Genomic DNA, 11,878 nt, shown 5'->3' on the forward strand with positions numbered 1-11,878 from the left:
CTTAGGAATTCTCTCCAGAGTGGATGAACCTGGGGCTTGGGGATAGTTAATCCATTTTGGAGGAAAACCTATGCAAAAGTCCTGAAGCAGAGCAGGAATTTGGCATGCAAAAATGGAGACGGGATGGGGGGAAATGGTGTCATTCCAGGGGAAGGGAGAAAAAAAAAAAAATCAAAGAGACTGGATGGCAGGACTTCTCCTGGAAGACACTGGAAGAGCAAGCTCTTGGTTGGAGCATTAGGCAGGGGATTTGGGACAATGAGGCTGGCAAGGTTGGAACGCCAGACTTCTCTAAACAGTTTTGAGAGCACATCACTTGAAAAGAAGTCTCCAGCCCCGAGCTGCTGCTGCTGCCCCCAGCTCCCCTGTGGCGGGGAGGGCACCAGGTCACTGCATCCAGAGGGGCCCAGAAGGGGAAGGAGGCATAGCCTCCACCGCAGCAGCTGCACCCACCATGCAGAGCATCAAGTGTGGGGTGGTAGGCGATGGGGCTGTGGGCAAGACGTGCCAGCTCATCTGCTACACAACCACCGCCTTCCCCAAGGAGTACCTCCCCACAGTGTTCGACAGTTATAGCGCCTGCAGTGCCGGCGAACGGTGAACCTGCACCTGTGGGGCACAGTGGGCCGGGAGGAGTAGGGCCGCCTCCGCACACTCTCCTACCCTCAGACCAATATGTTTGTCATCTGTTTCTCCACTGCCAGTCTGCCCTCCTATGAGAATATGTGGCACAAGTGGCATCCAGAGGTGTGCCACCACTGCCCCGATGTGCCCATCCTCCTGGTGGGCACCAAGAAGGACCTGAGAGCCCAGCCTGACACCCTATGACGCCCGAAGGAGCACGGCCAGGTGCTGGCCAAGCAGATCCATACTGTGCGCTACCTCGAGTACTTGGCCCTGCAGCAGGATGGCATCAAGGAAGTGTTTGCTGAGGCTGTCCAGGCCGTGGTCAACCCCATGCCTAGCAAGCGTGGGTGGTCCTGTGTCCTCTTGTGACCCTGACACTCAGCTTGAAGGCTGCCCCTGTCCCCCACCAGTTGTGCCTTTGTGCCTTGTCTGCCCCCAGCTGTGCCTTTACGACTAATTCTGGCACCCCTTGCCAAGGGGGCTCCCCGAAAGCCTTTTCTCCTTAAGGAGGCCCACAGGGAAAGGGGCTTTGGGCCCTGCCCCACTCTGCTTGGGAACACTAGGTATTCTCGAGAGCTCACCCAGGCCGAGGTCAGACCCCTCCCCAAGAAGCCAACCCAGCGCCCCCTCCCCACTTTCCTCTACTGACCAGTTGATCCAGCTTTCCACACAGGTGTTGCTGCCTACTGTGGTGACTTCTCTCAGGTTAGGAGCTCTCAGCCATCCCTAACCTCTCCCTCGCTGCTCTTCAAATTGCTTCCCCCTCAAGATATTCTCTCCCTTCCCCAGAGAAGGAGCCACAGAATCCTAAGAAGATGAATGTGCCCTAACCTACCCCCCCGACCCCCCCCCCCCACCCCGTGTGCTCAGGCCTTTTGCATCCACTGACTGACTCGGCCCCACCCCCACCCCCTCCGGGATCCAGGGGGCCCCACCTACTCCCATCAGCATCAATAAAACCTCCTGTCTCCAGCGGAAAAAAAAAGGAAAAGAAGTTCTCAGCCCAAACCCCCCAAAATAAATATTTATTTACAAGTTATTTATATGTACAACTAATGTAATATTATGCTCTTTATAAACATTAACACACAAACAAGAAATTAAAAAACAAAAATTAGAAATATTCTAGTATTTCCTTCCCACTCCCGCAACGTATCGTATCACACACTGCCTATGTTACCTCCCCCCCAGCCCCTCCCCCCCCACCATCACTTCGGAGCCCCTGCTGTAATCAAAGGGAGCCTTTGGAGTTTCTGAAACAGAGGAGGGGCATAGTCTCTGACGACTTTCCCGAATCCGCAAAGTAAAAACAGACTGAGACATCAAAGAACCGCAATTGCCTTAGAGCGCTTTCCACGTGCCAGGAAACGCCTCAGTGCTTTAATATAACTCATTTAATCCCTAAAGCAACCCTACTCTGTACGTACCATTATTGTCTTTTAAGATATTTTTATTTTAAGATGAAACCAAGGCACAGTGAGGTTAAGAAACTTTGCCAGGCTGACACAGAACTGGCGGAGCCAGAATTGGAACCCACCCTGGGTGGGTCCACAATCCATGAGCTTAACCGCTACTGGAGGGGGATGAGGGCGGCTCCCTTGGTTAAGTCCCTCACCAATCACTGCTATCGTGAGAATCCAAGGTACAGCGCGAGGAGGCAGCAGGAAAATCACTAACCCCCGGGCCACCTCTCACTCAGTTGTCTGGGCAAGCTCGGCTTATCCGCAGTCTCCGGAAGCCAACTCAGCCGGTCGCGCAGGCGCAGATCGACAGGCTTGGTTTCTATGGTTCCAGGGCGCGACTGCGGAAGGCAGGTCGGCTCTCGTCGTCGCGCTGCAAGCGTCGCGCTGCGGGCTTCCTTTGCGGCAGGCCTCATTGTCGCCTGAGGATCTTCTAGTTGCGGCGGCCAGCAAGGAGTCAAGGGCACGGCTGCTGGAAGGTAGGGGCTGCGTTTGTTTGCGGGGCGATTGAGCCTAAGGAGCTTCCTTCCGAGATCTCTTTAACAGATTTCCTCTTGGCTTGCTGGGTGTCCGTTCTCCCTGGCCATGTTTTCTGCTTTTCCAGGCCCCTTGGTCCACACAGCCAGTGTCACCGAAGCTTGTAGACCGCGCGTCTCTCGGCTCTCTTTCCAGGTTAAGGTAGCTTTCTGCCGGACTCATACTTTGGCCTTCTGTTTCTTAGCCTGAAGTCCACGCCCCTTGTCCCGGCTTGCATGGCCCTGCGGGATTTGGGCCCCATCAACTTCTTCAGCTCGTTTCGTTCTTCCCGACATGCACTCTGCGCTCCAGCCACGTCTGGGTGCTCAGTGTCCCCCAAACATACCCAGCACCTCCGGCTGTAACTCGTGCTGTGTGTGCCCTACTGGAATACTCTGCTCACGGAGCTTCACTTGGCAAGCGCAACCCATATCAAAGGCATTTTCCAGTCTCCTGGGCAGAATTGGTGCTTCCTCCTTCGAGCTCTACCTCTTGTGCTCTTGCATTGGGTTCCCAGTTCCAGATGTGTGTCGCCATTTTAGTGCTTAGGTTGCAGCTGCTTTTCCTCCCCATCCCAGTGTCTGGAACGTTATTACTAAGTAAATGACTGAAAGAATGGGTAGAAAAGTTTTAGATTACATTCATTTGTAAATCTGCCACTTATAGGTAACTATTGACCCTTTTTTGTGCTTTCTTCCAGTCTTCTTTTGCAGGCAGTTGTTTTTTTTTGGGGGGGGGCATTATTGTAATCCCCCTCCTTTTTTTTCCATTCAATATTCAAGTGTATGTTTCATGTGTATTATTCTTTCCCCCTCATTTTCTACCAAATAGGTACCAGATTTGATTATCCATTTCTCTATTGTTGCACTTTAAAGTTGTTTGAAATTCTTTTTTTTTTCCAACAGTTACTGAGCTCCTACCTGGTCCCTGCCCTCAAGGCACTCACTGTTCAGTAGGGGAGGCATTCATGTAGATAGTGCATTACAGGGGTGTGCGAAGTACTATGAAAAGTCGATGATGCTGTGCTAACACAGGAGGGACATACCCATTTCAGGATGGCTTCTTAGAAGTGTCATCTAAGTTATATGGGTCGAAAAATGTAAAGAAATGTTTTTATGCTTGTGCTTTTTTGTTTATTTCAGTTATTTCTTCAGATCTATCTCAAAGAATTGGGATTACTGAGTCAAAATATAAACGCTTTTTTTAACTTGATAAAAATGACCTTATCAATATAGAGGATTTTAATGCATTGTTTTTTAGTTCTAGCTGTCTTTTCCTTGAGTTTTGTGAAAGCACAGAAATTGCTCATCTACCGTAAACTGGAAGAACCTGTCTAATGAAAAAGTTTGGGGAGAAGTTGGGAGAATAGTATAAAATATCTTTCTTGAGAGCTGTGTATCTAAATTATTTCATTTTTCTCAGAAGTTTCTCATTTGATTGCAGTTTTACGGCATTCTTTCTTTCTTTTTCTTCCATTTCAGCCATGCCTTTCTTTGATGTGCAGAAAAGGCTGGGTCTTGACTTAGACCGCTGGATGACAATCCAGAGTGCTGAGCAGCCTCACAAGATTCCAGGTCGATGCCATGCTTTTGAAAAAGAATGGATAGAGTGTGCACATGGTATTGGTGGTATTCGCGCGGAGAAAGAGTGCAAGATAGAATTCGATGATTTCGTAGAGTGTCTCCTTCGACAGAAAACGGTGAGGAAGTGATGGAGACAGGCACTGAATTACTTCCTCATTTCTTTGGGGCTACTTTTAAGTGCTTTTAATTGGTCACTGGGCATTAGTTTGCCCAATGTGAATTGGCAAAACTTTTGTGGTGAAACTCCTTCCCTACTTAGGTACCATGTCAAGGAAGTTAAAAGCCTTCAGATCTGAGAAGGGCCTCTTATTCCTCAGTGTTCTTCTTAATGTTCTCACATATTTTCCTTAGCATTGTACCCTGCTGCAGCGACCAGGTCAGAAATTTCATGTGTATATTTCCATTTTTGCGTGGGCTATAAGGTAAAGAATACCAACCAGCATTGGATGTTTGTCCTTGAAAATCTTTGGGTGAATATATTTCAGATTCATCAGACCCTCATTGGGGAAGAGATTAAAATCCTGTAGATCTATTACATTGAAACTGATAAAACAATCTCTGGATAGATTTCTACCTGGGGAGGATGAAGGTGTTAATGAGATTGCTTTAGGTGAGCCTGACCAAAAATGCAGGGGGAAAAAAAAGTTTATAGCATGGTGTCTACTTCCTCAAGAGTTGAATGAATTGCATAACATGTAGGGCCCTGTTCTCCCTTAGAGGAGAAATCTTTGGCTGTGGGCCGTCATTTTGCCTATTTCTGTGCTCCAGATATAACAAATATAAATGTTTTTATTACTCTTAACTCCTTGGGGTTCAGGGATACATTTTAGATTTTCAGTTAAATGTTTCTCAAAGTTATCTGTATCAAAATTTTAAAATTTCTTGTCTTTTATAATCTGCTCTTGGCATTTGGATTATGTGAAGCCAAATTTGGAAGGAATGAAGGGGTGTCAGGTAATAATTTTATATTGATCTCTAAAGGAATATTGATCATTGAGTAATATTGTAGTATTACTGAGGGACAAGGAGTGGGTCATGGTTGGCCACCTACCAGCTATTTAGTTCACAGTATGTCTTAACTTGTCTTCTGCGGGCCCCACTTATTCCTTGCTCAGATTAAGACTTTACTCACTATGGAAAATTAACACCAAGAAGAGACAGTGTGATGAGGCGGGAAGAACATTAGATTGGGAGTTTGGAGAGCTTGATTTTGATGCTGGTTTTGCCACCACTAGTTTCGTGACTTTGAGCAAGTCATTTCTCTTCTAGTCTTGGTTTCCTTATCTGGAAATGTAAAGTGTTACTCTAAGGTCACTCCTCATCCTGTGAATTTATGAACAGATATGTTACCATTTTGGAGGTCATCTAAGTGAAGAAGCTAGTGAATCAAGGAATTAGAATCAAGCACTGTTCTAAGTTCTTAGAATGTAATAATGCATATATTTCTTACAGTAATCTCCTGTGAGATGCATTACGTATATTTTCCCCACTGTATGATTAAAAAGTTGAAGCAAGGAAATATTAAGGCCATTACCTAAGGTCATATAGCCCAGTAAGAGGTGGAAATGGCATTTGAACCTGGCAGTGCCGGTTCCAGACCCTGTGCTTATATCCAGAACACCAAGTGGTGATTGGTTCTAGCTGGGAGAAAGATTTGACATATGATGGTGTGATAGCTCAGCCATGACTAGTCTGTTGGGGGACTCTTTAATAGAGAAATGTTAAGAATACAGTTTTTATTATTTATTTATTTACTTATTTACAAAATAAATTTATTTATTTATTTATTTTATTTTTGGCTGCATTGAGTCTTCGTTGCTGCACACGGTCTTTCTCTAGTTGCAGACTCATTACGGTGGCTTCTCTTGTTGCGGAGCACGGGCTCTAGGCTCATGGGCTTCAGTAGTTGTGGCGCACGGGCTTAGTTGCTCCGCAGCATGTGGGATCTTCCCAGACCAGGGCTCGAACCCGTGTCCCCTGCATTGGCAGGCGGATTCTCAACCACTGCGCCACCAGGGAAGACCAAGAATACAGTTTTTAAAATGGTTATTGTTGGGGCTTCCCTGGTGGCGCAGTGGTTGAGAGTCTGCCTGCCAGTGAAGGGGACACGGGTTCGAGCCCTGGTCTGGGAAGATCCCACATGCCGCGGAGCAACTAGGCCCGTGAGCCACAATTACTGAGCCTGCGCGTCTGGAACCTGTGCTCCGCAACAAGAGAGGCCGCGATAATGAGAGGCCCGTGCACCGCGATGAAGAGTGGCCCCCACTTGCCGCAACTAGAGAAAGCCCTCGCACAAAAACGAAGACCCAACACAGCCATAAATAAATAAATAAATATAAATAAATAAATAAAAATGGTTATTGTTTATATTAGTATTTAGGATACCTAGAGTTTTTTTTCCTAGTGAAGTTACATCCTAATTCTTTAAAGTTCATGGGATGTTTAATTGAACATACTACCTCTTCATGCCTTTGTGAAAACCTAGTCATTCACTCAGAAAATATTTACTGGATCACCTATTCTGTCAGGAACTATTCCAGGTACCGGAAATATAGCAGTAAGCAAAAGCCTCTGCCCTAATGGAGCTTATATGCAGGGCAGTGGGGCAGGGGTGGGGGTGACAGTGAGCGGTGGGATACAGAAAATTTACAAACAAGGGAAGATAGTGTGTCAGGTGTTGATAAGTGCAATGGTGAAAATAAACAGGAGAAGGATAGGAAGCAGGAGAAGGCATGTATGCACTTTTAAATAGAGTGCTACAAAAAGAACTCAGTGATAGAAGACATTTGAGCAGAGGCTTTGAGATAGTGAACCACATGCACATGAGGGAAGAATGTTCCGGGCAGAGGAAACAGCAAGTGGAAGGGTCTCTGAGCTGGAGCAGAGAGCCGGGGGAAGGGTATTAAGAGATGAAGTCAGAGACGTGGGCTTTTTAAGTCATTCCAGGGAAGGAGTCAGCTTTTCCTCTCAGTAAGATGAAAGCCGTTGGGTTTTGAGCCACGGAATAGTGCAGTCAGGATTAGTAAGTCTGTTTTCCATGTCACAGAATCCATGAATTAGGGTTCTCATACAATCTTGAATAGCATGGCTTTCCTCTATTGGAAATGTCCTGCTGAGGAGAAGAGGCAGAACTCAAGGCTCTGCCTATCCGAGTGACTAGTAGCCGAGCACATACCATGTCTTTCTTTCAGTGTGGTCCAGAGACCTCATTTGGCTATTTCTGCTTCATTCATACCCAGTGAACAGTCACCAGCAGCAGTGCCACCTTCACATAGAGAGGTCAGGAATATATAAGCTGTGAAATGATCTCAGCTTTTAATATTTTAAAAGATTTTAATATACACAAGTATACCTCTTAAAGCCTTTGGATCTGTATTGTTTTTGTACATACCTGTATTCCTGTATATCATAGAAACATTTTAGTTATTAGTTTTCAAGGAGATATTATTATATATACCAGAAATTTATTTGTTAAAAGCTTGGGAAATTGGTTCTTTAAAGAAGGGATTTATCCCAGAGGCCCTCTAGGATGAAAAACTTCCGTAGTTTAAAAATGAAACCAATTTTTTATTCAGCTTCTCCAGCCCTCACTTTCCAGTGCATATCTCCCCCAAGTTTAAATACTTTCTTCCTTTGACAGATGAAACGTCTGAGTGCCATCAAGAGGCAGCGGGATAAGCTAATAAAGGAAGGGAAGTACACACCTCCACCTCAGCACTTGGGCAAGGAGGATCCTTGGCCCTGAGCAGAGCAGCTGCCGGTGGCTGGAGGCTGATTTTCACGTTCTCTCTTCTCTGCTGGAAACTTTACGTACTGAAAACCCTTTTGTGAAAGTGTCAAAAAATAAAGGATTGCTCTATCCTATTTGTTCTATATTCTCATGGATCATACTTCTCTATACTGAGGTTGCAACCTATTTTTTTAAGTTTGAGAAAATGCGTTTATCTTAAAAATTAGCATCTAGGGAATAATAAGCAGCATTTAACGAATGCTTACTATGTAGGTACTTTAAATATGGTAACTCATTTAAGAAGTTGCAGTGTTCCTTAGTGTTTGATTCTGGTTTATTTTCTGTAAAGCACCAACTTGGGCCGGGAGGGAGAGGCAGTACAGAGGGTGGTTGTGTGTTTAAGGTCTGTGAAGTGTAACTTTAAGGCTAAGAAAATGCCAAGTTCAGATAACCTCATTTTGAAGAGGCAACACCATTGTTTCAGTTTGCCATCAGTGTTGTGTGTTATGTGTGTTATATATTAGTGGTATATTAGTACTGCTAACTGACATGCTTAGGAACATGTTTTCTTTGGTTTTTGTTTTTTATTTTATTTATTTATTTATTTTGGCTGTGTTGGGTCTTCGTTGCTGTGCACGGGCTTTCTCTGGTTGCGGCGAGCGGGGGCTACTCTTTGTTGCAGTGTGCGGCTTCCCATTGCGGTGGCTTCTCTGTTGCGGAGCACAGGCTCTAGGCATGCAGGCTTCAGTAGTTGCAGCACGCGGGCTTGGTAGTTGCGGCACACGGGCCCTAGAGCACTCGGGCTTCAGTAGTTGTGGCGCGCGGGCTTAGTTGTTCCACAGCATTTTGGATCTTTCTGGACCAGGGCTTGAACCCGTGTCCCCTGCATTGGCAGGCGGATTCTTAACCATTGAGCCACCAGGGGAGTCCCTAAAAACATGTTTTCAGATGTAGAAGGAAAGGTATGAACCCTAGAAAATTAATGTAAGTGTTGAGAATATAATGGAAACCTCAGATATCCTGCAGCCTTTCTTAAACTATTTTTTATTGTGTTAAAATACACATAACATAAAATATATCATCTTAATCATTTTTAAATGTACAGTTCAGTGGTATTAAGTACTTTCACGTTGTTGCACAACCATCACTACCATCCATCTCTAGAACTCTTCATCTTGGAAAACTGAAATTGTATCCATTAAACAATAAGTCCCTCTTCCGCCTTCCCCCTAGCACCTGGCAACCACTATTCTACTTTTTATCTCTATGATTTTAACTACTCTTAAGTACCTCATTATGAGTGGAATCATACACTATTTGTCTTTTTGTGACTGGCTTATGTCACCTAACATAATGTCCTCAAGCTTCATACATGTAGCATATATCAGAATTTCTTTCCTTTTCAAGGCTGATAGTATTCCATTGTATGTATATACTACATCTTGCTTATCCATTCATCTGTCAGTAGACACTTGGGTTGCTTCCGTGTTTTAGCTTTTGTGAATAATGCTGCTATGAATATGGGTATATAAATATCTCCTTGAGACCCTGCTTTCAATTATATTCCCACCAGTACTGCAGAAGAGTTCTAATTTCTCCACATCTTCACCAACATTTGTTATTTTCTGGGTTTTTTTGATAGCCACCTAATGGAAGTGAGGTATCTTATTGTAGTTTTTTTTTTTCATTTATTTTTAAATTAAATTTATTTATTTGACTGCGTTGGCTCTTCATTGCTGTGTGCGGCCTTTCTCTAATTGCAGCGAGCGGGAGCTACTCTTCGTTGTGGTGCGTGGGCTTCTCATTGCAGTGGCTTCTCTTGTTGCAGAGCACGGGCTCTAGGCTTGCGGGCTTCAGTAGTTGTGGCTCACGGGCTCTAGAGCACAGACTCAGTAGTTATGGTGCACGGGCTTAGCTGCTCCGCGGCATGTGGGATCTTCCCATACCAGGGATCGAACCCATGTCCCCTGCATTGGCAGGCGGATTCTTAACCACTGCACCACCAAGGAAGTCCTCATTGTAGTTCTGATTTGCATTTCCCTAATGACTAGTGATGTTGCATCTTTTCATGTGCTTATCGACCATTTGTATATCTTGTTTGGATATATGTGTACTCAAGTCTTTTGTCCATTTTTGAATTGAGTTGGGGTTTTTAAAACAATTTTTCCTAAAGTCCAATTTTCTGTTTTTTCTTTTGTTGCCTTTAATGTCATATCCAAGAAATCATTGCCAAATCCAATGTTGTGAAGCTTTTGCCCTATATTTTCCAAGTTTTATGTTTTTTAGGTCATGGGTCCATTTTGAATTGATTTTTAAAAATATAGTGTTAGGTAGTGGTCCAACTTCATTCTTTTGCATGTGGATATCCAGATTTTCCAGCACCATTTGTTGAAAAGACTGTCTATTCCCCATTGAATGATCTTGGCACCCTTGTCATTTGGCCACATGTGTGAGGGTTTATTTCTGAACTCTTATTCTGTCGGTCCATGTTTCTGTCTTTTTGCCATTGCCACACTGTTTTGATTACTGTAGCTTTGTAATAAGTTTCAAAGTCAACAGTCCTCCTGATTTGAGTTCTCCAGCCTTGTTCTTTTCAGGATTGTTCTGGCTATTCAGGGTCGCTTAAGATCCTATATGAATTTTAGGATGGGTTTTTCTATTTATGCAAAAAAATTGGGATTTTGACAGGGACAGAATTAAATCTGTAAATTGCTTAGGGTAGTATTGATATCTTAGTAAGTCTTCCAGTCCGTGAACATGAGATTTCTTTCCACTTATTTATGTCTTTAATTTCTTTCAGCAGTGTTTTATAGTTTTCATTGTACAAGCCTTTCACCTACTTAAGTTAATTCCTAAGTATTTTTTTAGATGCTATTTTTTAAATTTTTATTTTATGTTGGAGTATAGTAGATTTACAATGTCGGTGTACAGCAAAGTGATTCAGTTGTACATATACATATATCTATTTTTCAGATTCTTTTCCCATATAAGTTATTACAGAGTACTGGGTAGAGTTCCCTGTTCTATACAGTAGGTCCTTGTTGACTAGCTATTAGATGCTATTTTTTTTTGGCTGCGTTGGGTCTTCATTGCTGCACGTGGTCTTTCTCTAGTTGCAGCGAGCGGGGGCTACTCTTTGTTGCAGTGCACGGGCTTCTCATTGCAGTGGCCTCTCTTGTTGTGGAGCACAGGCTCTAGGCATGCGGGCTTCAGTAGTTGTGGCACGTGGGCTCAGTAGTTGTGGCTTGTGGGCTCTAGAGCACAGGCTCAGTAGCTGCGGCGCACGGGCTTAGTTGCTCTGTGGCATGTGGGATCTTCGTGGACGAGGGCTCGAACCCGTGTCCCCTGAATTGGCAGGCCGATTCTTAACCACTGGGCCACCGGGAAGCCCCTAGATGCTATTTTAAATGGAATTGTTTTTGTAATTATTTTTTTTTCAGATTGTTCATCGTTAGTCTTACAGCATTTTGAGTCACAAATGTCAGCTGTAAGGCTTGAATATAAGTTCTCCTCCAAAGGGAAAGTACATTGTGTCCTAGTCTCAATATTGGAAATAGGGGATTTGGCATTTGAGCAGGCCCTGCTTATTCATTGTGTTAGCCAAGCAGAGTTTTCTTAAACTAATCATTAATCAATCACAATGGAGAAGAAAACTGGAGGCCTTCCAGCAAGATCCTGTGCTGTGGCCCTGTGTTAGGTTGTTTTATTGTGCTCTAAACACACAAACTTTTCTGAATTTTTAAAGCCCCAAATGGCTTTAGGTGCATACATATTTATGGAAAAGCAGAGACCAATTGGAAATGCCAGAGAGGAAAGTAGAATGTTAATCAAGGCTTAATGTAGGTACATGCTCTTTCATTCAAAGATATCTTTTATTCTTGAGCTCCGGGTTGTAGAATGAAGGGAATCCCATAAGATTGTATTTACCTAAAGGTAAAAAATGAGTGATAGAGAACACTTAG

At 44.1% G+C, this 11,878-nt stretch overlaps 1 protein-coding gene and 1 pseudogene across 1 annotated transcript; both read left to right on the forward strand.

Annotated features, from left to right (window-relative positions):
- Positions 1-377: 377 nt before the first annotated feature.
- On the forward strand, positions 378-996 carry LOC137760986 (rho-related GTP-binding protein RhoG-like; annotated as a pseudogene).
- A 1,463-nt stretch (positions 997-2,459) lies between these two features.
- On the forward strand, positions 2,460-8,050 carry NDUFS5 (NADH:ubiquinone oxidoreductase subunit S5). Its single transcript, XM_068539569.1, has 3 exons — positions 2,460-2,566; positions 4,085-4,302; positions 7,827-8,050. Exons 2-3 carry the CDS (start codon positions 4,087-4,089, stop codon positions 7,929-7,931), a joined length of 321 nt encoding a protein of 106 aa, XP_068395670.1. The 5' UTR covers positions 2,460-2,566; positions 4,085-4,086; the 3' UTR covers positions 7,932-8,050.
- The last annotated feature ends 3,828 nt before the right edge of the window (positions 8,051-11,878 follow it).

Source organism: Eschrichtius robustus, chromosome 3, assembly GCF_028021215.1.
Source record: "Eschrichtius robustus isolate mEscRob2 chromosome 3, mEscRob2.pri, whole genome shotgun sequence".
NCBI lineage: Eukaryota > Metazoa > Chordata > Mammalia > Artiodactyla > Eschrichtiidae > Eschrichtius > Eschrichtius robustus.